The sequence below is a fragment of the Apiospora kogelbergensis genome, assembly GCF_038363985.1.
Source record: "Apiospora kogelbergensis strain CBS 113332 chromosome Unknown utg000002l_segment0_segment0, whole genome shotgun sequence".
In the NCBI taxonomy this organism is placed as follows: Eukaryota; Fungi; Ascomycota; class Sordariomycetes; order Amphisphaeriales; family Apiosporaceae; genus Apiospora; species Apiospora kogelbergensis.
In genome coordinates, this window is record NW_027117419.1 from 3,264,595 (window position 1) to 3,291,760 (window position 27,166).

The 27,166-nt window shown below is 53.1% G+C and overlaps 12 protein-coding genes across 12 annotated transcripts; 5 read left to right on the forward strand and 7 right to left on the reverse strand.

The window, feature by feature from the left end:
* Nucleotides 1-121: 121 nt before the first annotated feature.
* On the reverse strand, nt 122-1,310 carry PG998_003971 (transmembrane amino acid transporter protein-domain-containing protein; the record flags this gene model as incomplete). Its single annotated transcript, XM_066870789.1, has 3 exons — nt 122-215; nt 266-759; nt 798-1,310. The coding sequence occupies 3 exons, from the start codon at nt 1,308-1,310 to the stop codon at nt 122-124; spliced, it is 1,101 nt and encodes a 366-aa protein (XP_066734539.1).
* A 43-nt stretch (nt 1,311-1,353) lies between these two features.
* PG998_003972 (uncharacterized protein) lies at nt 1,354-1,712 on the reverse strand (the record flags this gene model as incomplete). Its single annotated transcript, XM_066870790.1, has 2 exons — nt 1,354-1,379; nt 1,412-1,712. The coding sequence occupies 2 exons, from the start codon at nt 1,710-1,712 to the stop codon at nt 1,354-1,356; spliced, it is 327 nt and encodes a 108-aa protein (XP_066734540.1).
* A 440-nt stretch (nt 1,713-2,152) lies between these two features.
* On the reverse strand, nt 2,153-2,818 carry PG998_003973 (uncharacterized protein; the record flags this gene model as incomplete). Its single annotated transcript, XM_066870791.1, has 3 exons — nt 2,153-2,291; nt 2,368-2,640; nt 2,700-2,818. 3 exons carry the CDS (start codon nt 2,816-2,818, stop codon nt 2,153-2,155), a joined length of 531 nt encoding a protein of 176 aa, XP_066734541.1.
* Nucleotides 2,819-3,657: 839 nt separating this feature from the next.
* Nucleotides 3,658-4,343, forward strand: PG998_003974 (uncharacterized protein; the record flags this gene model as incomplete). The annotated part of the gene is made up of 4 exons (XM_066870792.1): nt 3,658-3,734; nt 3,796-3,958; nt 4,020-4,129; nt 4,211-4,343. The coding sequence occupies 4 exons, from the start codon at nt 3,658-3,660 to the stop codon at nt 4,341-4,343; spliced, it is 483 nt and encodes a 160-aa protein (XP_066734542.1).
* A 708-nt stretch (nt 4,344-5,051) lies between these two features.
* On the forward strand, nt 5,052-8,540 carry PG998_003975 (Hrq1p; the record flags this gene model as incomplete). The annotated part of the gene is made up of 1 exon (XM_066870793.1): nt 5,052-8,540. The coding sequence occupies one exon, from the start codon at nt 5,052-5,054 to the stop codon at nt 8,538-8,540; it is 3,489 nt and encodes a 1,162-aa protein (XP_066734543.1).
* A 741-nt stretch (nt 8,541-9,281) lies between these two features.
* On the forward strand, nt 9,282-9,907 carry PG998_003976 (Thioredoxin; the record flags this gene model as incomplete). Its single annotated transcript, XM_066870794.1, has 3 exons — nt 9,282-9,304; nt 9,484-9,588; nt 9,682-9,907. 3 exons carry the CDS (start codon nt 9,282-9,284, stop codon nt 9,905-9,907), a joined length of 354 nt encoding a protein of 117 aa, XP_066734544.1.
* A 561-nt stretch (nt 9,908-10,468) lies between these two features.
* Nucleotides 10,469-12,903, reverse strand: PG998_003977 (uncharacterized protein; the record flags this gene model as incomplete). The annotated part of the gene is made up of 2 exons (XM_066870795.1): nt 10,469-12,664; nt 12,778-12,903. 2 exons carry the CDS (start codon nt 12,901-12,903, stop codon nt 10,469-10,471), a joined length of 2,322 nt encoding a protein of 773 aa, XP_066734545.1.
* Nucleotides 12,904-14,741: 1,838 nt separating this feature from the next.
* PG998_003978 (uncharacterized protein) lies at nt 14,742-16,385 on the forward strand (the record flags this gene model as incomplete). The annotated part of the gene is made up of 1 exon (XM_066870796.1): nt 14,742-16,385. One exon carries the CDS (start codon nt 14,742-14,744, stop codon nt 16,383-16,385), a length of 1,644 nt encoding a protein of 547 aa, XP_066734546.1.
* Nucleotides 16,386-17,113: 728 nt separating this feature from the next.
* PG998_003979 (uncharacterized protein) lies at nt 17,114-17,806 on the reverse strand (the record flags this gene model as incomplete). Its single annotated transcript, XM_066870797.1, has 1 exon — nt 17,114-17,806. The coding sequence occupies one exon, from the start codon at nt 17,804-17,806 to the stop codon at nt 17,114-17,116; it is 693 nt and encodes a 230-aa protein (XP_066734547.1).
* Nucleotides 17,807-19,280: 1,474 nt separating this feature from the next.
* On the forward strand, nt 19,281-20,337 carry PG998_003980 (uncharacterized protein; the record flags this gene model as incomplete). The annotated part of the gene is made up of 4 exons (XM_066870798.1): nt 19,281-19,482; nt 19,551-19,672; nt 19,771-20,134; nt 20,216-20,337. 4 exons carry the CDS (start codon nt 19,281-19,283, stop codon nt 20,335-20,337), a joined length of 810 nt encoding a protein of 269 aa, XP_066734548.1.
* Nucleotides 20,338-20,570: 233 nt separating this feature from the next.
* On the reverse strand, nt 20,571-21,527 carry PG998_003981 (uncharacterized protein; the record flags this gene model as incomplete). Its single annotated transcript, XM_066870799.1, has 1 exon — nt 20,571-21,527. One exon carries the CDS (start codon nt 21,525-21,527, stop codon nt 20,571-20,573), a length of 957 nt encoding a protein of 318 aa, XP_066734549.1.
* A 255-nt stretch (nt 21,528-21,782) lies between these two features.
* PG998_003982 (uncharacterized protein) lies at nt 21,783-26,779 on the reverse strand (the record flags this gene model as incomplete). The annotated part of the gene is made up of 9 exons (XM_066870800.1): nt 21,783-22,471; nt 22,557-22,743; nt 22,803-23,185; nt 23,263-24,281; nt 24,389-24,984; nt 25,031-25,518; nt 25,584-25,680; nt 25,753-26,204; nt 26,302-26,779. The coding sequence occupies 9 exons, from the start codon at nt 26,777-26,779 to the stop codon at nt 21,783-21,785; spliced, it is 4,389 nt and encodes a 1,462-aa protein (XP_066734550.1).
* Nucleotides 26,780-27,166: the final 387 nt, after the last annotated feature.

Sequence of the window (27,166 nt, forward strand, 5' to 3'; positions counted from 1 at the left end):
CCACGTATATATAGCACTACCTGTGTAAGTTATTCATAATCTGATTTCAAAAAAGTCTAGAGTAATGCTTTTTTATGTCAGCCATGTGTCTCCCAGTCCAGTTCATAGTCCTTCCCCTTTACTAAGCCACCGTTACAGAATTATCAGCACAGCTGAAGGCAGCCCCGATTTCGCCGTTGTGGTAAGCTTCTTTGACCGAAACAATAGTTGCATATCTGGTAACCTTGTCAGTAAAGAGACTTGCTGATGGGTATACGGTACTCACGTTCCACCCACGGTAACAAAAACGCCAAGGAGAGTCAAACAAATGTGAAGCAGCCATTTCGTTTTCTGCATCGGGGTACCGTTTCGATACGATGCGAAGTCGTAAAGATACAGAAGTCCGGGTATGATAAGAGCCATGGGAGCAAAACAAACCGAGCCTGCGAGGGCCAAGACATAATTGAAGATGGTAATGGACTCGGCCAGGATGAAGGCAATGGCACCAATCGTCAGGGTGATTCCCACCCAAGCCACCCAATGCGTGATGGTGTTTGACTGCAGATGCCGCGAGTTTCGGAGAACACGCACAAAAACGTATTTAGACGCGATATGCTGGTTGATAGCACCGCTTGCGATGAGACCGACCAGGGCAATACCATAGGATATCTTCTTGACGAGGTCGCCTGCGCTCCCCAGCGCAGGGTTGGAAACCCACTTGCCACACCATGCGTACACCACAACTGCGAAGGAAAGATAGCACTGCCAAGCCGTCAGCATCTACAAGCTCATATGAGGATTCTTTGGCAAGTACTCACTGATAAGACGATGGCCATGCACATGAACACTGCCTTTTTGAAATCCCTGGGTTTCCTCATCTCACTGATGACAGGCAAGAACGCACTGGACCCGGCACTGGAGATGAAAATGGTTGCAGTTGCCGTCATGCCAGCAACGAAGGTCGGGTAGTTGATAGCGACAAATCCAAGCTCGAAGTCGCCAGTCTGTGGAGCAGCCGCGGGTTTATCGCGCGTGGTTACCCCGATCGTCACAATGAAGATGGCCACGAACAGCGAGATGAAGCCGGCAAAAGTAACGCAGCCCATGTTCTTGAGAGTCCGGATCAGGGCGCAGGCCGTAATGATGACGGCAGAGATTAGTGCCCACCACACGGTGCACAGCGCATGATTGGACAGCGCGTTGAACGCGACTGACAAGCCGATAACCCCGGAACTGGTCACGAGGATATAGGCGATGAGAAAGATGAAGCCGACCAATTCCTTGACCCAGAGCCCCCTAGGGTCTGGGCCATGTCGACGATCGAGTGGCATTCAGGATGTCGGTTCCTGAAGTTACCCTGTACGATTGCACAGTCTAATAGTCGGTCACGTCGTCAGTAACTACCCAATTCTCAAGGAGGAAAGATACGTACAAGTATTGATCGCCTGCCACGCCACCAGCGATAAAGTCCCACCAACGGCGCCTAATGCATAGAGTGCGGTCGGAATAGACAGGATCCCAGTCGAGAAAATGATTTTTAGAAAGATCATGGCTGCCCGGGGCCATCCAACAGTACGAAAATCAACGCCATCAACGTTCTTCTTGAAGACCTCATGCCTCTCAAGCTCTGTGTCAGATGCGGGTGTTAACTTCAGCGCTTGGTGATCTGGCCCCTCCACGACAGCTCTCGTGTCTATTCCATCACATTCTGGTTTATATTTCTTCGAATCCATGATGTAGTGGTGAAGTTGGCAGATAAACAAAATGCTAACACATGTAAGGAGAAAAGATATGATAACTTATCTACTAGCTGCCTTGGCAAGAGGTCGTTTCTGCACATGTGATACAAGGGCACGCATGTACTGATCACTCAACTAAGATTTCAAGAGAGTCGGAGTAACAGAGCCGATCATCATCGGAGGTTCCCCGATACCCCAGACTACACCAACGCTTGCTAACTACCGACACCTATGATAACGGTCGGAAATATGGGGCCACCCCATGCCGGTCGGGACGTTCTCGCCTAGGTCTATCAATGATACAGGGGCTTTGATTGGAAGGCAAAAGACGAAGACGAGGAGAGGTCTTCGTGTACCCAAGTGCCTTGAAAATGTTTAAATTGTAATCTAGTCTTCTTCACGTCATCTCAAGCGATATACCTTCATCTTGGGAATCAGGCGGTTGTACAAGCCTCATCCGTAGGCGTCTGAATTGTGTTGACCGTCAAATTGTAAGTAAGCAAATTTCCTGTGTGGGGTGTCCAGTTCGGTACTCCGTCGGCGTCCTTGGCCACGGTAAACGCTGCGTTGCCCCTGTCGAACTAGTTAGCCACGGCACGGTGAAAAGGGGCTAAATCAACCAAAAGGTGAGGGGGATCTCATGACATACTGGGCTTGAGAGCAGTTACCAGGAGTATAGATAGTCTGAATGATGATTTTGGCATTGATTGTTTTCGTCGTGGCATCCTCGCTAACTACATTGGCCCCCTTAATCAAGTGCCACCATGCTTTGTTGCCGTCAGGTGGTAGAAGGTTCTGCTTGACCGCAAGGATAGAAGCAGAGCCTTTGAAAGGCTTACCAGCAGCGATGAGCACGCCGTCGGCAGGCCAGAAGTTAGTGAAAGAAGATGTAGCAGCTTTATCCTCGGAGATGCGGTAGTACCTAATATACAAAGGTCAATATTTTGTGAACACTTGCGTATAGGGGTTAGGCATCCCTACTCTTCAACAAATGGAGAGAAAGCAGCGTCGACATTAGATTCGGGCTTGTATGGGCCCATGTCTACCGGAGAGGCAGTCACAAGACCGACAATGGCCAGAAGGAGTTTGGAGTATTTCATCTTGAGAAATTGACGAGGTATTGGCGTTAGGTAAGAGAGTGACTTTGTGAGAACTGAGCGAAGGACTGAAACGAAATGTAGAATACTAAAGGGCGAAAAAGCGAATGTGAATGGCTATGTGTGCTCTATACTGAGAGCCACAGAACAAGCAAGGGCTTTCTGTTATTAAGTACACTATGCGCATATATACAGGGCGCCTATAGTATTATCGCATAACGGAGTGCCCGCAACAAGCTTTTCCTGTCGTTGAATTCAGCCACGGTATCAGCCGGCTCAGCCCTGCTAGTAATGATGGAAAGGCTTGGCGAACCTTCTAGCCCCTATTCCCTGCATAAACTTCAGCCACGGAGCCAGGCCAAGTTTACGCTCTATCCCTGCAAGGCCTTGTTGCAGGCATCTCCTGTCTTGAAACTCTATTGGATTACTTCCAGGAACACCAGGAAACGTTCGTTTTTAGCTACATGGACCCGGCCGGCCCGTCAAGCTCATTATTCAGGTTGAACTGGGATAGACCTTGAACTCTAGAACATGCGGCTTCCTCTCTACCTTTACTATCTACTAATAACGGCCTTCTCTATATGTCCTGTTTTTGGCTTTTTCATCGATGGCTCATGCCGGTCAATACTTTTGGCGTATCATGGATAGGTTTTACCCCTTGAGGAAACACCTAACTAGCGAATCAACATGTATATAAGACGTTTGAACACCTTTTATAGGTGTACTAGCAGTCTGTATCATTTGACACCTACATTCATTTCACACATAAATACATATATATATATATATATTCATTTATTATGCATTTCCCCCAGTTCTTTCCTTTGTTTATAGCCGCCAAAATGGCCGGTGCCGTCAACATGGTCAACTACGACCCTCAGCCCGGCGTGCCCACTGAGTTCCAGGCATTTCTGGAAGCGTGAGTTAAGACGTCCCTCTTTTTCGAGCTATGTGATGAAGCTAATAGATACCCCTTTCAGACTTGTTGGTCAGGCTGATAATGCCACAGCCACCGATTCCTTCACGGACTATTTCACTTCTTCCGGCCGGCAGACAACATTGACCAAAGACTGCATCGGCCCCGCGGCAATCCTCAAGTGCAAGCAGGGGTTCCTGCCCCCGGACGATCGAATGACGCTCACAGTAGGTTACATATCCCTTCTCGCCATTATAGACCATGATGCTGATTATCCACCAACCTTAGCACTTCCCCAACTCTACCTTCATTGCAGAGGACACCACGGACTCGACTGTATTCGAGGTTCGGGGCCGCATCGAGAATAACTTCAAAATAGGAAACTGCTCACAGATCTAGTACGTAACCGACGAAGTGATGGCGTTGTAAATAAGTATGTGAAAACCACCTACTAACAACACGGGTTTTGCCCCTTCTAGTTACCAGACGCAGTATACCGTTCTCAAAACGGCTCAGGCCGGTGGTATGCTACCCAACCTGACGCCACAGCCGCAGCACCAGGTTTCATGGTATCACGACTACGTAATAACCCCCCACTGGTGTACCCTCTAACATTCCCTGCGACAGCCTGGCGAAGTAGGAATAGCTTATCAATAGTATGGGGATGCATAAGAGGAATGTACAAACTCTAGTGGCCTTACACCATGTATATCACCCTTTCAATACCAATATAGGCTTATAAATCCATGACAGTTTAAATTATAATGCTACTGGTGATGCCCTTTAAACCGCGATTAGCGTCGAAAGCCCTAGAGCCGACGAAACAATTGCGCCAACGAGAATGGATGAGATGCGTCGTGGCACTATGAAGTTGAATGTCAAAAATCTCGAGGATGGGCCACTCGATGTTGATTCGTACTCATAACTTGCGTGTGGGGGGTATCCAACTACGTACTGGTAATTAGGAGGTCATGATGGTAGATGGTAGGGACCATCACCAACGCTGGAACGACACTTGTAAGACGTCACGGCTAACAGTTGTGGTTTGATGCATAACACAGGCGGCTGTGTCAATCAATTGAAATCTATTTATTTCCTTCAGGTCACTTTGCAATCCAAGTATGGGTTCCAGGAAGAGTTGTTGGTGAAGTCGAACCAGACTCTGTAACGAATTACAGGGGGTCACGTGACAGCGTGTGCAGTTGCCGCGCCACCAATATCTTTGACGTCAATGCCATCCATTGTCTCGCGTTGATGCCGCCCGCCCAGGACAGGAATGCCCAGCTTTTCTAGATGCATCTTTATTACGAATGAAGAAAAATGTCGACACTTCGGGCGGCTACGGTATCAAACAGGATCATCCGGAAGAAGCGAAAGCGCACAGAAACCGACACAGAATCGCTCGAAGCTGAAATTGCCGAGGATGGCTCTGTCGCAGATGTGGGAAGCGACGCAGGGGACGATGCAGAGGCCCCCCGAAAGCCTGGGAACGCTGCAGGCGTCAGCGCTGCTTCCAAGAAGAAAAAGACACCAGCACCAAAGAAAAGTGCCAATGTCGAATGTGTGATTGAATGGCCACCGCTGTTCAAGGAGTTGGACAAGACGCATCGGGCGCTCAACCTGGTATACACCTTCTGCTCCACCCGGAAGCACCTGGCGACCACATTTGACACGATCAAGTCGGCGGTGGAGTCCCACACCAAGAAGGAGCTGACGATTGACGATGTTGCTGCGGTGGTCGCCCTGCGACCCGAAGGCGTGAGCTTCTCCTACGTCGACGAGGTCATGCTGCAGACCGATATCAAGGGGGCGGAGCGGGACACGACGTTCAAATCAGGTCGATCCAGGAAGGACATCCGGACGCAAGGACCTGCACCGGATGCCTCTGTGGGTGGACTGACGGGTATGGACGAGATCGGCCAGCACCACCCGGATGAGGGGCCCCTTAGCGGGAAGGAGATTCTTTACTTCGAGTTCATCGACGGCGACCTCAAGCGACAGGTACAGAGTCGCAAAACGGGGGAGGCTATAAACCCAAATAGGCGTCTTCGGGACGAGGATCTCAAGATGCCCGTGTTCAGCCAGAAGCAAATGACGTCTTTGATAGAGAAGCGCAACCAGAAGTTCACCAACGCTGCGAGCGCTTACATCAATCGCTGCGTCAAAGAGAAGTTGGACCCCGAAGTCATGTTGCGCCAGGATGCAGAGGCGCACATACCTGTCCCCTCGAAATCAAGACACACTACACCTACACCGAAGCCTGAGATGGACACATTGCCCAAGGAGATTCCCAAGGAAAGGAAAAGCATACCAGAAATCGTTCAAGAGCTGAAAGAAAGCTCCTGGTACGTGAATCAGATCGTGCCCGATGGCCACCGCGTCTTCGAGCCTCAAGAGGCCGTTCACGGCGATTTGGACTTCCTGCTCAGCCAAGCCATGGTTAACGCGCTATATAATGCGAAAGGAATCACCCAGTTTTACGCTCATCAAACCGAGGCTATCAATGCCTTAGAAAATGGACAACATGTTGTCGTTTCGACTTCCACGAGCTCGGGGAAGTCACTCATCTACCAGCTCCCCGTCCTTCATGCACTAGAGAAAGACCACAGCGCCCGAGCAATGTACATCTTTCCCACCAAGGCTCTCGCTCAGGACCAGAAGCGCAGCCTAAAGGATATGTTATCGTATATGGAAGGTTTAGAGCAAGTGCTCGTTGAGACATTCGACGGCGACACACCGATGCAGGACCGTAATCAAATCCGCGATGAAGCCCGCATCATATTCACCAACCCAGACATGCTGCACATCACCATACTCCCGCAAGAGGACAAGTGGCGAGCCTTTCTCCAGAACTTGAAATATGTTGTGGTCGACGAACTGCATTACTACAATGGCCTCATGGGTTCTCATGTGGCATTCATCATGAGAAGGTTGCGGCGCATCTGTGCGGCGGTCGGCAACAGGCGGGTCAGATTCATATCTTGCTCGGCGACTGTCGCAAACCCGCAGGACCATTTCAGGACCATATTTGGTATCGACAACGTACATCTAGTTGACTTTGACGGGTCGCCGTCAGGTCGCAAGGAGTTCCTCTGCTGGAACACACCTTACAAAGACCCGGGAGACCCGTCAAGTGGCCGCGGGGACGCCATGGCGGAATGCGCGCGGCTTTTTTGCCAGCTGATTTTACGTGGGGTTCGTGTCATTGCCTTTTGCCGCGTAAGAAAGCAGTGCGAGGTGCTCGTCTCGGCGGCCAAATGGGAATTAGAATCTCTGGGACGGCCTGAGTGCATGGCGCGAATCATGGGCTACCGCGGAGGCTATACAGCTCAAGACAGGCGCCAGATTGAAACCCAAATGTTCGAAGGCAAACTCATGGGCATCGTCGCCACGACTGCGTTGGAGCTCGGTGTAGACATTGGCACGCTGGACTGCGTGATCACCTTGGGCTTCCCGTACACGATTGCCAACCTCAGGCAACAAAGCGGCCGTGCGGGACGGCGAAACAAGGACTCACTATCGGTTCTTGTGGGGGACTGTTTTGCCACAGATCAACATTATATGCAGAATCCCGATGAGCTCTTCACTAAACCCAACAGCGAATTGCAGGTTGACCTGGAGAACATGCTGGTGTTAGAAGGCCACATTCAATGCGCGGCATATGAGATGCCCATCAGGCCAGTCGAGGATGCTAAGTACTTCTCGAAAGACCTGGCCAAGATCGCCGAGGAACGCCTGATAAAGGACGAGCTCGGATACTACCATTGCCACGACCGGTTTCGGCCCGTGCCTTCCAGGTTCGTTGCCATTCGCGACACGGAAGAGGACCACTTTGCCATTGTCGACATCTCCCACGGGAAGAACATTGTCCTTGAAGAGCTTGAAGCATCTCGAGCTTTCTTCACGATCTACGATGGCGCAATATTCCTTCACCAGGGAAACTCTTATCTAGTGCGCGACTTCCAGCCCGATCGAATGATTGCGAAGGTCGAAAAGGTCAAGGTAGAGTGGACTACACAGCAGCGTGATTTCACCGATATCGATCCGGTAGAGACAGAGCTGATCAGGAAGATCCCCGGATCGCTGTCTCGTGCTTACCATGGATCAATACGAATCACCCAAAACGTGTTTGGCTATTTCAAGATAGACAAGAAGCGCCGAATACTAGACGCGGTGCAGGTGGACAATCCGCCCATAATCCGGCATAGCAAAGGCATGTGGCTTGATGTCCCCAAGCGAGCGCTTGATATATTGGTTGATCGTCGGCTCAATGTCGCTGGCTCCATTCACGCGGCAGAACACGCAGTGATGAGTCTGATGCCCAACTTCGTGATCAGCATGCCTGGAGACGTCCGGACCGAGTGCAAGATCGGCTTGAAGGAGTTTGCACAAAAGGAGACGACGAGAAAACGGCCCGCTCGCCTCACTTTCTACGATGCCAAAGGTGGCGCAGGAGGCTCAGGTATCAGCACCAAGGCGTTCGAGTTCATCGACATGCTGTTGGTCCAGGCCCTCAAAAGAGTTGAGCACTGCTACTGCGATCACGGCTGCGTCGAATGCGTCTGCTCGGAGTTATGCAAGCACGCGAACGAGGTGATGAGTAAGGCCGGCAGCTCGGTGATCCTCAAGACCCTCTTGAACATGAGCATCGACGTCGAGGCCCTGCCCATGGGGCCCGAAGAGATGACTCCGGCCGGCATAGAGACTGTTGTCCTGGCCAAGCCAGTACCTGGCGTGGGACGCATACCTGTCGTGGGCGATGTTGCAGTTAAAATCGAGGAGGTAGAAGCGGGTTTAGGTGATGGTTGAGTCACGGATATGGTGCTACTAAATAGATGCAATTTGCCAGCTAATTACCGCCACTCAAATCGGCGAAGGCTAGGAGGACATGGCATTGCTTTACTGCCTGCCGCAACGCAGAACGATGCCAAATGCAAGCTTATCAATGAAGGCGGTTGTCGGTCGGCAATCGGAAACTGCACCCGGCGAATGGTTTGGTAACCCAAGCAGGACAATTTTTGCGGCCGAGGTGATCACCAAGCCACCCTCTCAGCTGGGCAGGGGACGGCGAACAAATACATACAGGGGTCCTGCGATCGCGTCATCGTTTCCTCTGCGCCTTTTTGCCTTTTTAGCCTCATTGACAAATCATCAGCATCCCTTGCGTCACGTCTTGAACCGCCTGAATGCACTAGAAGCCCCCCTGTAGACCCAATCGAAAGCCGCTAGAAGCTAGGAAAAACAAACTTACCAATCCCATCAGAAGCTTCACTCAGTCACTCTTCCTCTCGCCTGACATTGTTTCTGAATAAGCCACTTACCCAGCTTGCCAGCCCAAAACACTGCCGCTCAACTTTCTTTACTTCGGAATCTCGGTCTCCATATAACACATAAAACCCCTCCTTCCGGCTTTCCCACCTGCCCAACTTCTCCATGTCAACACCATTCCTTCGCACTGCCATCCAGCCTTCTCTCTTGAGACGCAACAACATCCTTAGAAACCCGACTCTGCAGCAGACTATTCGCAAGTTTCACTCTTCGTCGCCCAAAATGACTGTCCACAACATCAACACGTACGTTTTTGTCCTACCCCTCCACGCCGCGCAGGCACCCGCACCCGCACAGCCACCCCACTTCCATTTCTGCTGTGCGCTCCATGATGCGCGCCGAATGCGGGACTTGGCAGCACCACCAGCAAAATCGGAACGAAGAGGAAAGATTAACAATGCTGACACCCTACTTCACCATCTAGTACCGAGGAGTGGAAGGCCGCCCTCGCCAACAACAAGGTCGTCTTGCTCGACTGCTTCGCCACCTGGTGCGGTCCCTGCAAGGCCATCGCCCCCATGCTGGTCAAGTGAGTATACTCCCGCCAACCAACCCGCCCCCTTCCACACATCGGCAAGCATAAAGAATTCAAGCTGACCATGGCGACTCGTTTTCCAAACAGGCACTCCAACGAGGAGGAGTTCAAGGACATCTTCTTCGCCAAGATCGACGTCGACGAGCTCCCCGAGGTCAGCCAGGAGCTCGGCATCCGCGCCATGCCCACCTTCATGCTGTTCAAGGATGGCGAGAAGGCTGAGGAGCTCGTCGGTGCCAACCCCGCCGCCCTGGTCAATCTCCTGAAGGGCGGCGCTGCGGGTGCTGCGGGTGCTGCGGGTGCTGCGGCCTAGAGCGCCTCGACGCCGACTACTGCCACGGCTACGGCTACTGATGCCTTCGCTTCCGCCACGGCCGCGACCATCACGAACAACACCCATGAGGCCGGTCGCGAGGAACACACCCTGTGTTAAACGACAACGCTTGAAGAAAACCATAGATACCCAATTCTCATGATACCTTTGGAATGGCCTGGTTTAGATAGAATATCCCCCTGGATGGCACGTGTGCTGGGTTAACAGCTGGCATTTCACATGCAGCCTACCCCATCCGCTACAAATCCAAACACATGAATAAAAAAACACACTTTAGAGAACCATCAGCCCTATCAACATCCCTATGCCACCTGCAATTGCCAGCGCGACAGTTGTATTCACTATATATGTTATCATACTATGCGGCAAATATCATCGTTTCTCAGATTATGAAGTGAAGCTATAGCAATAAGAGGACTTTTAGCCCTCGAAGCTGATATCAAACTCCTAAACTCCTAAACTCCAGCCAGGTATCATGTGATCTACCCTGATCAAACATGCTCGTAACTTTATAACAAAAGAAAAATCCACCTGCATTATCTACTTCTGCTTGTTGTTGTGCTCCTCGTAAAACTCCAAGGTGAGGGCGGCCAAGAAGCCCGGGATGCACCCCTTGTCGCGGACCCAGAACTGGATCTGGTCGGCGATGCGGCGGGCAAAGACGCTCTGAGGGCCGCCGCTGACCTTCATGGTGCCGCGCTCGCCGTCGAACACGATACTGTTCTCATGCTCGTCGGACTCACTCGGGTTGAAGACGCTCTCGACGCGCATCTTGCCGTTGGGGATGAAGGTAACGGTCCAGCCGAGCGTGCTGAAGATGGCCTCCTTGAATTCGTTGGACTTGGCGCCCCATACCTGCTTCAGGCGCTGCGCCGACTTCATGGCTGACGCCGTCTCGCGGTGCGCCTCCTCGACCTCGCGCTTGGCCGCAGCGAGCTGCGAGGCCGGGATCACGGGGAAGGCCGGGTTGCGGTTGGCCTTTTGGAGCTGGGCGAGGAGTTGCTTGTTCTCCTCCTTGAGGGCGGTGAGGGTGGCCACCTTGATAGCTTCCCACTCCGCTGTGGGGTTGGAATGGAGAGACAGCACGCGTGTCTTGTTCTTCTTCTCGGCAGCCTCAAGACGCTCACGGAGTGATTGGTAGTCGACTTGAAGCGTGTTGAGGGTCCGGTCCTTCTCTGCGACTTGATTGAGCAACGCTTGTCGCTTGCGGTTAAGCTCGGATATCGTCTCGGATTCCACAGCGTCATCTTCTCTCGGTCGCTTAGAGCCGACAGCCTGCTTAAGTTCCCCAGCAGCAGGTACTTCCACCGCAGAAAGCTCCTCATGAAGTGCCTTTATCTCAGCCTTGTAGTTATCTATTAACTGCTCCAGCTCGGCGACACGGTTATTCCTGACTTGGTCAACCTTCTCCGGCTCGAAGGTCTCGTCCTCGGCGTCAAACGTCTTGAGCTGAGCACGGAGATAATCGACCTCTTTGGCCGCAAGAAGGCGCTGTCGCTCAAGCCTGGCCCGTGTCTTGTCGGCTGGTAGAGCGGTTGGTGCAGTCTTGAGTATTTCGATTTGCGTCTTAAGAGTTCCCATTTCCGCTTCTAGAGACCTTATAATTCCGTCCCTTTCCCCGACCTGCTCCTGGATCTCGCCCAGTTTTTGGGTCATCGCTGCCGTAGTGAATCGTTCCTCAACAAGTGCGCGAGCGACATGCTCGGGAGAGTCAAACTCCATCATGTCATCACTGGCACTTCTGAGGTAGGACGTCCAGGCCAAGCGTTCGTCTTCGAGTCGCTGCCTCTGAATTCTGGCTTCAGCAAGCTCGGACTCTAGCGCAGATGTGGCTTCAAGCTTCCGCTGCAGTGATCGCTTCTCCTCTTCCACTACCTCAACAGCTTTATGGATTTGCTTGTAATGGCTCAAATCGCTGTGCATCTTGGAGTTTTTAGCCTCCAACTTATGGATGTGTTCGACTTGTCCCGTTAGTTCGCGGCGGATTACTGCCATCGTTTCGGCATCACCAGTCTGCGCCTTGAGACGTAAAACATTGGCTTCCAGGTCTCCAATGTCCTTATCCTTTTGGGCGAGTTGCTCTTGAACTCTTTGCAATAACTCATCCCGGGCCTGGTTTTCCTTTTCGTAATCTTCCATCGACTGGCGCATATTCGAGGCCTGTAGCTGTAGGTCGGCAATGCGCTTTTCGCTCATGCGGTCTGACTCTTCCTTGGCGGCAGATAGATCGTCTAGTTGTTCTTGAAGCAGTTGAGCCTCACTTTCTGATTCACGCGCTTTCTTTGCGAGAGCTCGGGCTTCACGTTCCGCAGACTCCTTCAATTCGGCAAGTTCGGACACAACAGACTCGATCTGGCGCTCTACTGCGCCTTTCTCGCCTTCAGCAGTTTGGCGCTTGTTGAAGTCTTCATCGGCTTTGCGGCGGCATTCGCGGATTTCCTTCTCGTGTTCCAAAGCGGTCATGTCCTTCTCCTTCTCGTAGTTCTCGCATTTGTAGTACATGGCGGCCAGCTCAGCCTTGAGCTCCTCTATCCTCTTGCGTTGTGTCTCGTACTCCTCTGCATCGGCAGGAGCAACATTCTCCTTGGAGCTTTCTCGGGATGAGGCCCGCACTGATTCGCCCGTAGCCTGGCCATTGCGAGCCTTTGGTTTGGCGAAAGGCGAGTTGATTGCATGGTCGGTACCTGTGATGATATCATACTGGGGTTGTGATGTAGATGCGCGAAAGTTAGAGACCTGATAGAAAAGCTCCTTGTCAGTAAGTTGCGTCGCGACCCCAAAAACGAGCACTTTGCGCTCCCATCTTGAGCAACAGACAAAGGCAGAAAGAAAGGTCAGAGGAAACCTACTCTTGATGCTCGAAGGGAAGTTTGTGGTCGCGGCAGAGCATTTCCGCCCACGCTGTGACGAAATTGGCCACTCATTGATTTGCGCTTCACCGCCGGCCGGGCAGATTTTGGTGTAGAGATAGTCATGTTGAAGGTTGGCTGCTCGGCCACTGAGTGTGTTTGTTTATTTGGGGAAGTGTAGCGCTGGTGATGGCCTGTGAGTGGCCGAGAGTCAGGCGCTGGGCGCCACCTTGCTGCCAGCAGGGGTGTCAGAGAGATTGAACGCTTCCTTGTTCTGTAATCCGTTGTCAGGACTGGATTGGCTGAATGGATTAGAACAAAGAAGGTAGCGGGGCCTGGGGGCACGGACAAGAATCCAGCTATCTCTTATCGTCGCTGCTGAGGTCGCTGTAAGGTTATCATCGCAGTGCTGAGGTCTATATAACGTTATCGAAATGACGCTAGCCGATATCGCTATAACGGGTTGGCGCTAGCCGCAAGCGGTCTATCTCGATGACGCTAACCCTCTTAAGCTTATCTTTGGAGGCGCGAAGCCGCATATGGAATAGCGCTATTTCCGTAGGCAGACTAGAATTTGTAAACTCAAGTTAGCTTGCTTCATCAACCTTCAAATCAGATCAATCACAGATCGATCCAAGAGCACGTCGCGCAAACCAAGCTTTGGTAACCGAGGCCGAAGAGGGAGAGTCAATGCCTCTACACTCAAGTGAGGATGAGAGACTGAGTTGAGCCCTTTATTTCGCGAATCGGCTCGATTAACAAGCAGCGCGACAGCAGTCTGGCATTTGGAATGTTCGCGACGCAGGGGATAAATGCGGCGGCACCCAAGCGATGTCGCTCAGCTCCCTTGCATGCCCGCTATCGGCTCACCATCCGGTCTATTTTCCAAACGAACCACGGCAAAGCATACAATGCCACCGAGATGACTGAAGAACACCATTCACTGTACACATATGTTATCGCTCTCTAGATACATACCTGTGGTACTTTCTGTCGCTGCTTGTTGGTCAGTGGCTAACAAGAACAACACAAGTGAGTGAGTGGGTGAAGTTGTTTCGCTTGGTGAAGCATATCCCAAGTACACACAAATACAAACAAGCACGCACGCACGCATTGCATTCCTTAAGTCCGAGACTGTTTGCTGGCTGAACCCTTGTGCGGGACTCAACGTCACAATGCAACAAGTTCCTGGCTGACAGCGGGGCCCCTTGGAAGCCTACATGATGGGCTAGATCCGGGTGCTGTCGCCCCGCCGCAATGCCATTGGGACCGCTGGTTGGCTGCTGGCCTGATATCAAGCTTAACAGCTACGTAGCCAAGCTACCACCCCCCCTACCCCAAGCTTACGGGTACGTTCGCCGAGCCTTAAGAGCTTTTAGAGCTTTTAGTGCGGTCATCAGTGTGCGTGTGTCCGGCGGCGCATCGTCAGATGTTAGAATTTGCTTCACCACTTCTCTCGGCGACATCATAATTGTGTCTCCCACCCTTCTGCGCGTACGGACGAGCCATTCGCGATCTTCCTAACCTCGGTCTCGAGGTATTGTGCCATATGGCTGATTCCCTCAAATAATACAAAGGCGGCACCTGCTGCAGATCAAACTGTTTTTCTCTCAACCCACCTCACACGCCATCCACCTTGCACGTCCATCTATTCCGGCGTGACCATCTACGCTGCTTCACGCACAACGCTTCTTTGTACACATTCTTTTGCCGCACGGCTTCATTTTCCCATTGCCGTACTCTGTTACCTCCGGCGTTCGCGCGCATTCCGGGCACTTTCCACCCTGTGTGCGCAGCCCGGACTGATTCCACCTGTGTTTTCCGCGCCTTCCGTCTTTCCCCGTTGTTGACGCCCCCTTCCTCGAGTTCACAACATTGCCCCACGGGTTTTGTATTCCTTTCATCTTGGAATCCGGTCTAACTGCATCAAGCCGGCACCTGCCTTCAGCAAGATGGCGACCGCAATGCTGCGAAGCGGCTTCTCCGCTGGCGGGCGAGGACTTGCACGTTACCCCATCGCCGCTCATGCGATTCGCCCAAACCTGCCTCGAGTTCGGGTCAATGTGTTCCCAATCACTGCCACAAGTCTCTCCACTGTTACCCGTCGACCTGCTGCTACCCGGGAGCGCCCCGTATTCTCGACCCAATCCATCCTCGGCCGATCCTACGGCACCTCGACCGATAACAACAATAAGAGCACTGGTTCTGAGGCAGCAAAGAAGAAGGAGGACGCATCCGAGGATGCCACCAAGGTCCACACAGAAGATGCGACTCCCCAGGCTACGGCTGCAAAGGACGCAAGTCCTCCACCCTACAACGAAGCCGAGGGACCGCCTGCCTACGACTGGGAAAAGGATGGAGACTTTGACATTGAGAAGTTCGCAGACCTTCCCTACACCAACTTCGGTGTCAATCAGCATATTGTAATTGATAAGGAGTTCAAGGAATGCTTGCGCCAGGTCTTGTGGCAGTTCCGAGCTCCAGTCCGCTATGCCTTTGCATATGGGTCTGGCGTCTTTCCCCAGTCCAAGAAAAGCAAGGATGCTGCGACCGAGGGTCAGATCAAGTCGGTCCACTCCAAGGCTCCTTTGCCCGTTCAGAAGGCTCAGAATGGCGAGCCAAAGATGATTGACTTCATTTTTGGCGTAACTCATACTCAACATTTCCACTCGCTGAACATCAATCAGCACCGTGATCATTACTCATCACTTGCATCTCTTGGATCTGGTGCCGTATCCTTCGTTCAAGACCGCATGGGTGCGGGCGTCTACTTCAACACTCATGTTACTGTCGATGGCCTCTTGATCAAGTATGGTGTAGTTTCCCTGGAAACTTTGAAGAATGATCTTCGGGACTGGGAAACTCTGTACCTGGCTGGTCGGCTTCACAAGCCAGTCAAGATTCTGCGCGATGATCCCCAGGTTCGCATGGCAAATCAGATTAATCTGTTGGGTGCCGTCCGAGTCGCTCTGCTTATGTTGCCTGAGAAGTTCACTGAGCATGAGTTGTATGCTACGATCGCTGGTATCAGCTATTTGGGTGATCCCCGCATGGCATTTCCGACCGAGAACCCTCGTAAGGTCGCCAACATTGTCGATCACAACATGCAGAACTTCCGTCGTCTCTATGCCCCACTGATTGAGTCTCTACCCAACACCTGGTTCGACGACCCTGCCTGCAAGTCCCTGGATTGGATCAGTACCGAGAAGGACCGCGTTATGTCGATCCGCCAGAATATGGACCCTATTAAGCGTGGTAACATGGTCCGCCGTCTTCCAAAGAAATTCCGCTCCAAGCTGTACTTCAAGTACCAGCAGAAATTCCAAATCCCTCAGCTCGACTTCGACAAGATGATGACTGAGTCGAAGAACGAGGATACCGGATCCTTCAAGCGCCAGCAGGGTGGCAGCTTTGAGCAGCGCATTGCTCAGGACAACCCGGAGGACCTCCGCGCTGCCGTCCGCACCGTCATCCGTGACACCATCAAGTGGCCCAGCACCACGCAGTCCCTCAAGGGCCCGCTCACTGCCGGCTTCCGCAAGACCTTCCGCTACGTCGGCGAGAAGGTCGGCAAGTACCGCCAGGGGTCAAAGGAGAAAGAACGATAGGACGTTTATCCCAAGGACGAGTGGGACTGGCGCTTCCGCGACGAGCTGTTTGTGTGGGGTGTGGTCGTCTGCCTCTGGGTTCATCACCTGGCCGTGGGCCTCTTCTACGCCGTTGCAATCACCGGGCTATACGCCCTTTACGTGGCCCTGGCCGGTCTGGCCATTGGAATTTACAACGCCTGCGGGGAGTTGGTTGGATGGATCAAGGGTCTCATTTCTCGCAGATAATTCTTCAAGGCCTGTAAATAATTGCTATAATGAACATGATGAAACAACGAAACAGTAAACCCACTTTAATATTCTCATTCGCGTGCAATTTACTCGATTGTGTCAATTACTGGTTGTCTAAGAAATATAATCATCCTGGGTAGAAGCGGAACCACATCCGCAAGAAGTTACCGTGTTACCTGGAGAAAACAAATGATCGCGCTTCAAGTCTAAATATATGCTACTTTCCCACGTTCACTATAAACAATATCAACCGGATCCGAAAACTATTTGTAGACATAAGGGATGGTAGTGTGTGGGTACCGATCCTTCACATATTACTACGCAATCACGATACACAGAAAAGGTTATGATGAGTGACATGAAGTTATACACTGTCAGACTATAGTGTCAAGTATTAGTTGTAATATATATCGCTACTAATTACATCCCGCTAATGGACGCTTCGTTCATGTCATAGCTATAGAAACATTGTGTTGTACATCGGCAGAGCAAGTAATCTACCACTTCTTCTTGGCGTACGAGGCGGCACCGTCAATGATCTTGTCGGTGATAGTTTCGTTCTTATCACTGTCCTTCTTATCATTCTTGTTGCTGCTGCCGCCGCCGAGCATACCGCCGAGCATACCGCCCATGCCGCCACCAGAGCTCTCGTTCTTGTGGTTGTTGCTGTTGTTGTTGCTGTTGTTGTCGTCGTAACGACCGCCGCCAGAGCTGTTGTTGCCATAGCCGCTGCTGCCATTGCCATGGTTGTTGTTGTTGTTTTTGTTGTTTCCGTAGCTATCGTTGTTTCCGTAGCTACTGCTGTTGTTGTTGTTGCCGCCGTAGCCGCCGCCGTTGCCATGGGAGGACGAGCCAGTGCCGTACGAGTCGTTGTTGCGTCGGTCGTTGCCGCCGCCGCCGTAGGAGTTTGAGTTGTTGCCGCTGCCGTACGAATCGTTCATAGAGCCTCCTCCGTATGAGGAGTTGTTGTTGTTGTTGTTCCCGTAGGAGCCACCGTTGCCCATGGAGCCGTTGCCCAAAGAGCCGTACTCGTTACGACCAGACGAGTTGCCGTACTCGTTGCGGCCAGAAGAGTTGCCGTAGTCAGAGCGTCCAGATGAGCCATACTCTTGACGGCCACCAGAGGAGCCATACTCGTCACGGCCAGAAGAGCCGTACGAGGAGTTGTTGTTGTTTCCGTAGGAGTTCATCTTGGAATGTGGTTCAATGTGATTGGCTTGAGAATGAAGTTGTATTTGGAGAGGAGAGGAGAGGAGAGGAGAGGTAGTAGATTATTGATTGTATTAGAGGATGATGTTGGATAGAAATGCTGATGCTGAATTGATTGAATCATGAGTTTGAGGACAGAGAGGCTTGCCCTTATATCCTCAAATGCGCATAGTATTCAGTTACGAACAGGTAGGCTGATGACTTCATCGGCTGCCCGATCACTGTACTCACTCTTGGTTTACTTCAGCCAAGCCGCGTACGCGTCCCAGCAAGGGGATGTGAAGTCATCGCACACCCACCTGGTTGGCTTGTTCTTGCCGGAAGGGCCCATGCTACAATCGTATCGCGGAGGTGGATGCCTTTGAGATCTGCATTTTGCATGATGGCAGCGAGGATACAGCCATAGCCAAACTTGGCCAGTCGATAGAAATCAGGGTCCTCCCGCATCCATCTTGGCCAGGGGGCTGAACCGGGGTGGCGGTGGGCGATGCATTCTAGAAGGAGTCTTCTAAGCCGGAGAGCGCGCCGAGTCAACCGACCAATGCGCGACTCTCTGTGTGGCACTGCAGATAGTGCCGAAATCAAGTTTCTGGGTCTGTACTATGCATCATCCGGGTCCATATGCCTCAGGCGGCGTAGAGATGGGCCAGCAAGCCGGCCACCGGCTATTCGGGTTTCTATTTCAGTGGTTTGGTCTGGGATGATTTGCAAAGCTGTTCCTGGATTCCTTGCCTTGAAACCAAGTGTGAGGTCGTGACCCGCAAATGGGCCCTGCTGCCAATGACGTAGCGGGGGGAGGGAGGCTAGAGGGCATGAATTTAGTTGGTCTACAGTTGGTCTACAGCGACTAAAACACCTGCATTCCCCCAACACTCGACGTGGGGGTGTAGAGAGAGAGAGTACAGCTCAGCTTAAGAAGCTTTTACGATTCAAATGCAACGCCGTCTGTCTTTCCTCTGCTCCTTCTTATTACCTGTCTTGGCACTTTTTCCTCTGCCAATTGCATTTCCTTCGCCGTATCAACCAATATTCGAAGCGCCGCCCTGGGCTTACCCAAGGAATGGTCAGAGACACAGAGATTGCGACGGATTGCGCACGTGCAGGCGCCAAAGGCTTCACTAGACACCCAACCACCAAATAGCTCATTCACGTTGCTATTGCTACACTAAATCCCTATCTCATGATGCTAATCAGCCCATCTTCAGACACGCCTCATGTTATCGTGACCCAACAACGTATATTTGCATGTGAGAGCGCTTCTACCGGTGTACCCGTAACTCAGGAGGTGCGACGTGTGACGTCATGACACTGGTTTCTGCGATTGTCCGTTTCATTGAGGGCTACTCATATAAGTTGAGACCCTCGAGTTCCAGGTCTAGTTGTAGAATAATTGTATTTCATTTCATAACATAAAGGAAACTTTTCGTCCTGGAGATTTGCATTCACTGACGCACCATGGACAACTCGATGGAAACGTACGCCGACGCGGTGAAGTTGGAGCCGTCAGAGGCCGAGGTGTTACACGCGAAGCAACCCAAGCATGCGATCACCAACGGGGTCGCCCCGCCAGTCGTCAGCTCAATCCCTGAAGTGCCTGTCACGGAACAGCGAAACCCTTTCTTGCAGCCGGACGGCGACGAGAGGCTACCGCACATAGGTTGGTATATGTACAATCCAACGCGAGACAGGTGAAAGATGCACGTTCGCTCACATCACTTCATACAGGTACTGCGCGCGCAAACCTCGCCGCGACGTACGAGAAGCCTTTGGGGACTACCGAGGGCGGCTGGGCCGAAAAGCACCGCCACCAGACTGTGCTTCAGCAGCATCTCGACTTCTTCGACCCCGTAGGTGGACCATCAACTGCCGAGTTCCAGTACCGCCCCGACAAGGGAGATGTGCACCATAACTACCTCTTACTAACGTGCGTATGCAACTCGATTAGGATCACGATGGTATCATCTGGCCGCTTGACACCTGGCGCGGCTTCCGTGCCGTGGGCTTCGGCCTGATCCTGTCGCTGCTGTCGGTTGTCATCATCCATGGTAACTTCTCGTACCCGACGGTCGGCAGCTGGCTCCCGGACCCCTTCTTCCGCATCTACATCGCGCGCATCCACAAGGACAAGCACGGCAGTGACACGCAGACCTACGACAACGAGGGCCGCTTCATGCCCCAGAGGTTCGAGGACATATTCGCCAAGTACGCCGAGGGCCGCGACTACCTCACCGTTCGGGACATTGCCAATGTGATGCAGGGCCAGCGGGTCATTATGGACCCCATCGGCTGGTTCGGCGCCTTCTTCGAATGTATGTGTCAAACCCCCTTCCATTTCTCCTTTTTAGGGGCAGAGTTCATGCAGGGTCATTGACTGACATTCTCCCCTCTAGGGTTCGCTACCTATGTGATGATCTGGCCCGAGGACGGGAAGATCACCAAGGAGGATCTCCGACGTGTGTATGATGGTAGCATCTTTCAGGTTATAGCAGATCGACGGGCCAAGAAAGAATAGGGATCGAAATAGGAAGATGAGTAAGTTTAATATCGTGTGCAGCAACTGATATCCGTATACCCCCTTAGATATTAGATAGAATGTGGCTTTCGATTTCACTTCCATTTCAAACACACCAGCATCGTGCCGTGGAAGATATATCCGCTTTTGGCCCCAAAACGACTTGATATCCCTATATGTATCTATTATTTAGATCTAGTCGATATTCTATCAATCAGACAACTCAATATACCCTAACCCGACCCGAAGGTGTCGCCCCCATCTTCCAAGAACGCCGTCTCCTGCCTGGTCGGCTCCCGCCCGAGCCACTTGTTGCGGTGCGGGAAGCGGCCGAACTGGCGGATGATGTCCATGTGCCGCTTCCCGAAGTCGACGCTGCTGCGGAGCGACCCCACGGAAGCCTCATCGCCCGCCCGTTCGGCCTGCGTAACCTTCTCACGGATGTACTCGTCGAACTCCTCATGGTCGGCCAGGTCCTCCGAGTGCATCAGCGGCATGTACAGCCAGTACCGCTGCACGTCGCTGAACCCGGGGCCCTCCAGGATGCGGCGGGCGCGCACGTCACGCGACACGGCGCGCGCCAGGCGGTCGTAGTGGCCATAGATCAGCCCCTGGTCCTGGCGGTAAACGTTGCGCGACAGCTGGTCGAGGAGCAGCACGAGGGACAGGGCGTTCTTGCCCACGGCGCTCGCTTCTTCCTTGTTAGCAGCGCCGTCATACTGCGATGCGAAAGGACGCGCCATGTCCGCGTAGTGCGCGCGGTCCTCCTGCACCGTGGTGAACTTGGGGAGCGCCAGCCGGCTGGGGCCGATGGCGTCCAGGGCCTCGGCGCCGGCGGAGACACACTGGGTGTCGAAGGCTTGGTCCACGGCGAACCAGCGCATCGCCATCTCCTTGGTGGGCGCCGCCGCGTTGACGGCGTGGGCGGGCATGCCGCCGAACCACACGTCGTAGATGGACTTGTAGAGCGAGGCGTTGAATACGCGCGGGTTCAGCACGAACCCACGAAGCTGTCCCGCCATATTGTCTGAGTAGTCGCTGTGTGGCGTGGTGGGGCTGTCCCCCTTGCGACTACTGATATTGCTGCTGCTGGTGTCGCGACGAAATGCTGCTGTGTACACGGTGATAATGATGATGGGGAGCAGGCCTAGCCAGAGCAGCGTCCGACGTCGAACGGGTTCGGATGGCATTTCTAAGATGGCGCTGATTCCTGGCGATGCTTATAAATCGCTGACAGGGTAGAATCGAATGGATCACTGCACGGGCATTTGGGCAGCCGCCATTTTTAGTTGATTTTGGCTAACATGTATCTTTCTACAGGAGGAAGCACCCGACTAAAACTCCAAAAGCATTTTCAACCCAATCCATCATTTCGGACAATATTATAGCTCTATACATTCTATTGAAACCGATACACCAATAATCATTTATCCAACAGCATTAACCTATGCTCGCTTCGAGGCTTTGCCTCTAGGAACACGAAAAAGTCGGTAGAATAAGAACGTCAACAGCACGTTCACGGCAATGTAGGCCCAAAGGAGAGCAAAGTTTCTCCAGGCATCCGAGTAGAGAATCTGGAAACCGGAGAGATAGTCATCCGTCGTTGAGACAGGGCAGTAAGCGCAGACACCACGGTTGGTTGGGTCGATGACTGTGCCGCCCTGGGCCGCCACGAAGGGGCCCAGGAAGTCGCCGCAGGTCTGGCCGGCCGGGGCCTGCATGTGGAGGATTTCTGCTGCGGAGCAGACGACCGGGCTGCCCGTCAAAGAGGCCGACATGATGCCGCTGATGAGGTAGTTGCAGGGCGAGACGCGGTACATGAAAGTCCAGAAGGCCGGGAGGTCGGCGGGCCGCATGGACACGCCCGAGAAGGAGATGCAGAGCAGCCACAGCAGCGTCGCCAGCACCCCCGCCGTCTCGGCCGTCTCCACCCACGCAATGGCGAAGTGCGAGAAGGTGCTCGTGAACAGCATGTATTCCAGCAGGAACAGGAACACCTGCGCCCCGCGCTCCGTCACATCCGCCGCTGATGTGTTCTGAATGAAGCCAACAGGGTAATACCAGCAGAGGTACGCCAGCACCGCCATCAAGCAGTTGTAGAAGGCCTCGACGAGGATGTTGGACAGCAGAAAGGCTATACACGAGCGTGGTTAGTCAGCTGCATCGTCGGGGCCATGTGTGGGAAAGAAACAATATGGGTACGGGAGGCCAAAACTTACTTGTCCACTGGTACATCTTGGATGGCCGCTCTCGCGCCTCGTACAGACTGCGAAGCGGCACAAATGTAGGCATAATCTGTTCGTTCAGGTTGCCGAATAGCACGAAAAACATAAAGATGGCGTAAAGCTGGTTCTGTAAGCCTTGGAGGCTGTTTTGAGCGCTGAAGCTGAAACCAATGTAGAGGGACTACAAATTGTGAGTGGATGTTGTCTACCATGATCAATGATCGCCTGGGATGAACGTACCGAAATGCCCACCATGAGGACTTTGGACCAAATATACGTAGGTGATCGCCAGAAGTGCTTGGATGTCCGTAACAACACCTCCCGGAACTGTGTCTTGAATGAAGACACAAACTCTTGTCCGAGCGATGGATCTCTTAGGGCCGTAGAGGTGCGTATCGGACCAGAGCCTGCAGAGGCATTTCGCAACCGCGCAAGTTCCGATTTCACCGCCTGGTACTCGGGTGAGTCTCTCCAGGCTTCGAACCAGTCAATGCCCTTGGTCCCGTCAACAGGCGCGTGTATAGCCTCTAGCATCCACTCGGCAGGGTTCGCAGTTGCGGGACATTTTGGGGCACCGTTCCGCTCTAGATACTCAATAAGAGTGCGACTCTCATCGCCCAAGTCTTCCAAATGTTCGAGTAAGCATACAACGACATAGATATAGCAGATGTTGTTTTATGGATTGGGGAATGGATCTCACCTCCGAAATACACCGTCTTTCCCCCAGAAGCAAGAAGCAGCAGCCGGTCGAATCTCTGAAACAGCATGGCAGACGGCTGGTGGATGGTGCAGAGGATGGCCTGGCCGCTACGCGTGAGCTTCTCGATGAGGTCGCAGATGGCCCACGAGGTCTGCGAGTCGAGGCCCGACGTGGGCTCGTCGAGGAAGACGAGCAGCTCGGGGCGCGCGGCCAGCTCGACGCCGATGGTCAGCCGCTTGCGCTGCTCGACGTTGAGGCCCCCCTCGCCCGGCATGCCGACGACGGCGCCGGCGAAGTCCCGCATGCCCAGCATGTCGACGACCTCATCGACGTAGCGCAGCTTCTCGGCGCGGGGCACGGCCGCTGGTTGCCGCAGCAGGGCGCTGAACTCGAGCGCCTCGCGCACTGTTGTCGTCGCCAAATGCAGGTCCTGCTGCTGCACGTAGCCGACCCGGTGCTGAAAAGACGCATCTGTGGCGAGGCCGTCAATCAGCGTGGCGCCGCTCACTACCCCCATCGTTACACGAGTGGCTAAAACATCGAGAAGTGTGGTCTTGCCAGCCCCGGAGACACCCTGATAAAGGAAACCTATCGTGTTAGAGAAGATCTCGATCGGGGGAAGAAGTTTCAAGCAATGCTGTATATAGGACCTTACCATGAGAGCCGTGGATTTCCCAGGTTTTACCCAGCCGTCGACGTGATCGAGGAGACGGCGTGCCTGGCCTTTAACTTCCACATCGTAACAGAGATCCTCCCAGTGAAAGACAGAGGTCCCTCTTCCCACTGTTTCCGATTCTTTGGACGGTACTTTTTGGATCTGCGCCACAGAGGGGGCCTCAGAGCTGGCCGACTCCTCATCTTCTGCGCGATTGGATGGATCTTTGGTCAACGTATGCGGTACAGCGCCCCGGCGGAACACTAGGAACTCGCCGCGGCCCTTCGGTGGAGTCGAAAGCTCAGCAGCTACAATGTATATGCCAAAGAGCACAATCAAATATGCGAACAAGATGCCGACATTCCTACATTTTGAGATACATCAGCAAACGTTGCAAAAGGTAAAAAAGAAGAGGGGGAAAGGGGGATTGTGGGGGGTCCGATCCCTTTTCTGAGGAAGAACTTGACGTACCTCCATTTATTCATACTAAGATAGCCAAATGATAGCTCGATATAATCGTCACCGCTTACCATACTCTCGCCAGTACGCGCGCCCACTACGGAGCAAACCTGGGACGCCGGAGAAAGACGCTCGTAGCCGGGTCCCTGGGGCACCATGGTGGCGCAAGGGAACTGCCGGCCGTGAAACTCGTTGGTCATCAGGGCCTCGAAGGCGTAGCGCAGCGGATTGATGTGGTACATCCACGCAGACCAGTCGGGGAGGTAGGCCGGCGGGATGCAGAAGCCCGTGTAGATGATGAGGCCGATGCTGAGGAGAGCGCTGGGGACCATGGCCTGGGCCGGCGTGCGCGTCAGATACGCCAGCGTCCGGTAGAGGCACGACATGACGAGAGTGGTGAGGTACGTCACGAGCGAGAAGAAGAAAAAACTACCGGCGTCGCGCCGCAGGAATGTCATGAAGTACACGATCAGGTTGAATATGATCAGGTTGGCTGTCTTGTAGGGCAGGTCCATCACATAGCTGGCGATGGCCTGCGTTGACAGGCTGTAGAAGGCGTATTTGTGTTGCTTCTCGACTATCGGACGCTCTGCGTACACCGTAAGAACCTAATCGAGTCAGTCAGTGCTATGCTGTTGGTTTGGAGCAACCCACCTCGAGTTGGCTCGAAAAGGCGTTGAAAAGCAACGAGAAGAAGATGATTCCGCCGCGGTAGTAGAAGGTTGAAGTATCCTCCTTGAGATGAAGGAACATGCTGCCCAGCATAAGAGCCATGATGATCTGGAATACCAGCGAGGCAATGGTATAGGCTGGGTCGGCAAGAAGTCTTCTCCAGCCACGCCAGAGATTTAGATTAACTTGGGCAGCGAACGAAATGTTGTAGGGCGACCGTGCTGGTTGGCTCTTGGCCTGCTCGGCGCGTCGTGATTCCTGGAACTCGACCAGTCTCTGGTCGGTGGCATGTTTCAATTCGTAGCTATTGAGCTCAGCGAGCAGAGCATTGCGTTGCTGACTCCTTTTCCATATATTGGCAAAGTCATCAGCGGTACGTGGGACAAGACTCTCAAATCCGGGCCGTATGCCACGCTGAGCCGGGCTGGTCATGGATGTTAGGAAGTCAGGGGTTGTTTGTCGGTCGGGACCTGGGGGTGGTGAGTAACTGTATGGAACACTTCAGGGGAGATTCGCAGCAAGTATGAAAACGCACAGTAGAAGCCAAGCTCTTCGAAGTATGCCTTGGCGCAAGATATAGAGCCAAAGTATATCTGCCTTCCTTCATATAGCACTGTGACCTTGTCGAAGAACTGGTAAGTCGAGTCAGCCAAATTCTCCCCACCAATTCGACATCCCGCTGCTCAAACCAGGAGCTTTCTCACCTCATAGGCACTTTGGGGCGCCTGGTAAATGGCCACAGCAGCACTGATACCGAGAAGGTCGGCCTGGCCCCGGAGGCTCTCGCAAAAGTTGACGGCGTTGCCGCTGTCCAGACCCCGAGTCGAATTGTCCCAGCACTGGAGGCGAGCGCCGGTCAGGGCGGCCTCCGCGATGCTGACACGTTTGCGCTCGCCGCCGCTGACGCCACGGACCAGGTCGTCGCCGACGCGCGTGTCAAAGGTGTGTGAGATGCCGAGTACCGCCATGATGACGTCGCGCGACATGTCCTCCATCTGCCGGCGCGTAAGCCCCGGCGGAGGCGTGCGGATCGACCGGGCCCGGGCCCCAAATGTGAGCGTCTCGCCCACCGTCAGATGAGCTAGGTTGACGTCACGTTCGCCATTGTAGAGGACGTCCCCGCGAAACCGCGACCGGACGTATTTGGTCCGAATTCCTGTGCGTGTCAGTCAGCAATTTAAAGCCTTATAGGGAATCAGATGCGGAGTACCTAGGCTTCCCAGAAGCCCTTGTACGCTACCGAATTGACTCACCTCGGAAGTTCACATTTGCGTCAGGGCTTACGCGGAGGCCAGTGGTTTCTCCGGCAATGGTTTTGAGAAGGGTTGAGCACCCCGAACCCGGCGGGCCCAGGACGAGGAGAAGCTCCCCATCTTCAATGACGCCCTCGAAGCCACGCAGTATTAACGTGTCTTTCGAAGGGCGAGCACTAGTGAGAAACCTAGCGAGTGTGGTGAATAGGCCCAAAAACACACCTCCGGCACTCAGTTGATATTTCGGTGCCGTGCTACTGATGCCTGACACTGACAAGTCGCTGAAAGCCACACCAAGTTTCCTCTGGGATCCTTTCGAGGCATCGAAGCCCCAGAGGTCGGTAACAGACTTGACCCATAGTTTGGCATCGAACGCTTCCGCGTGCGGATCCAAGTCATCGCCAGAGGGGGTGTGCAACTTACGGGCTAACAACTCGATGTCCGCCTCTATGACTTGATGACGGTCCTTTCTTCCCATTGTGGCTTGGTACCACAACACTTTTTATGGCTGTGAGACGGGAACGTTATTCTTAACCAGCGAACGAAGCAGATAGAAGTGGGTGTATTATATTACAAAGCAGTAGTTTGTAGGTTGCGAATACAATGTAGCACACTCCAGACAACTACTTGATATACAATGGGCCAGAGTAATACCACCATCCGCGGATCCCGCCTCTGGGGGCGCGGGCTGAGTAATGCGTCATAGGCGAATATCGTTTCGATGGTATACTCTAGATACGATGCTGATTTTATTAGGCTTTTAATTAAGTAGCAAGTGTCAGTCCCCGGATACCCAAAACTGGGGTTTGGGTCTGGTGGCAGACGACCCCCTGCGATATGTCCTGGGTCCACTTCCAAGGCAGTA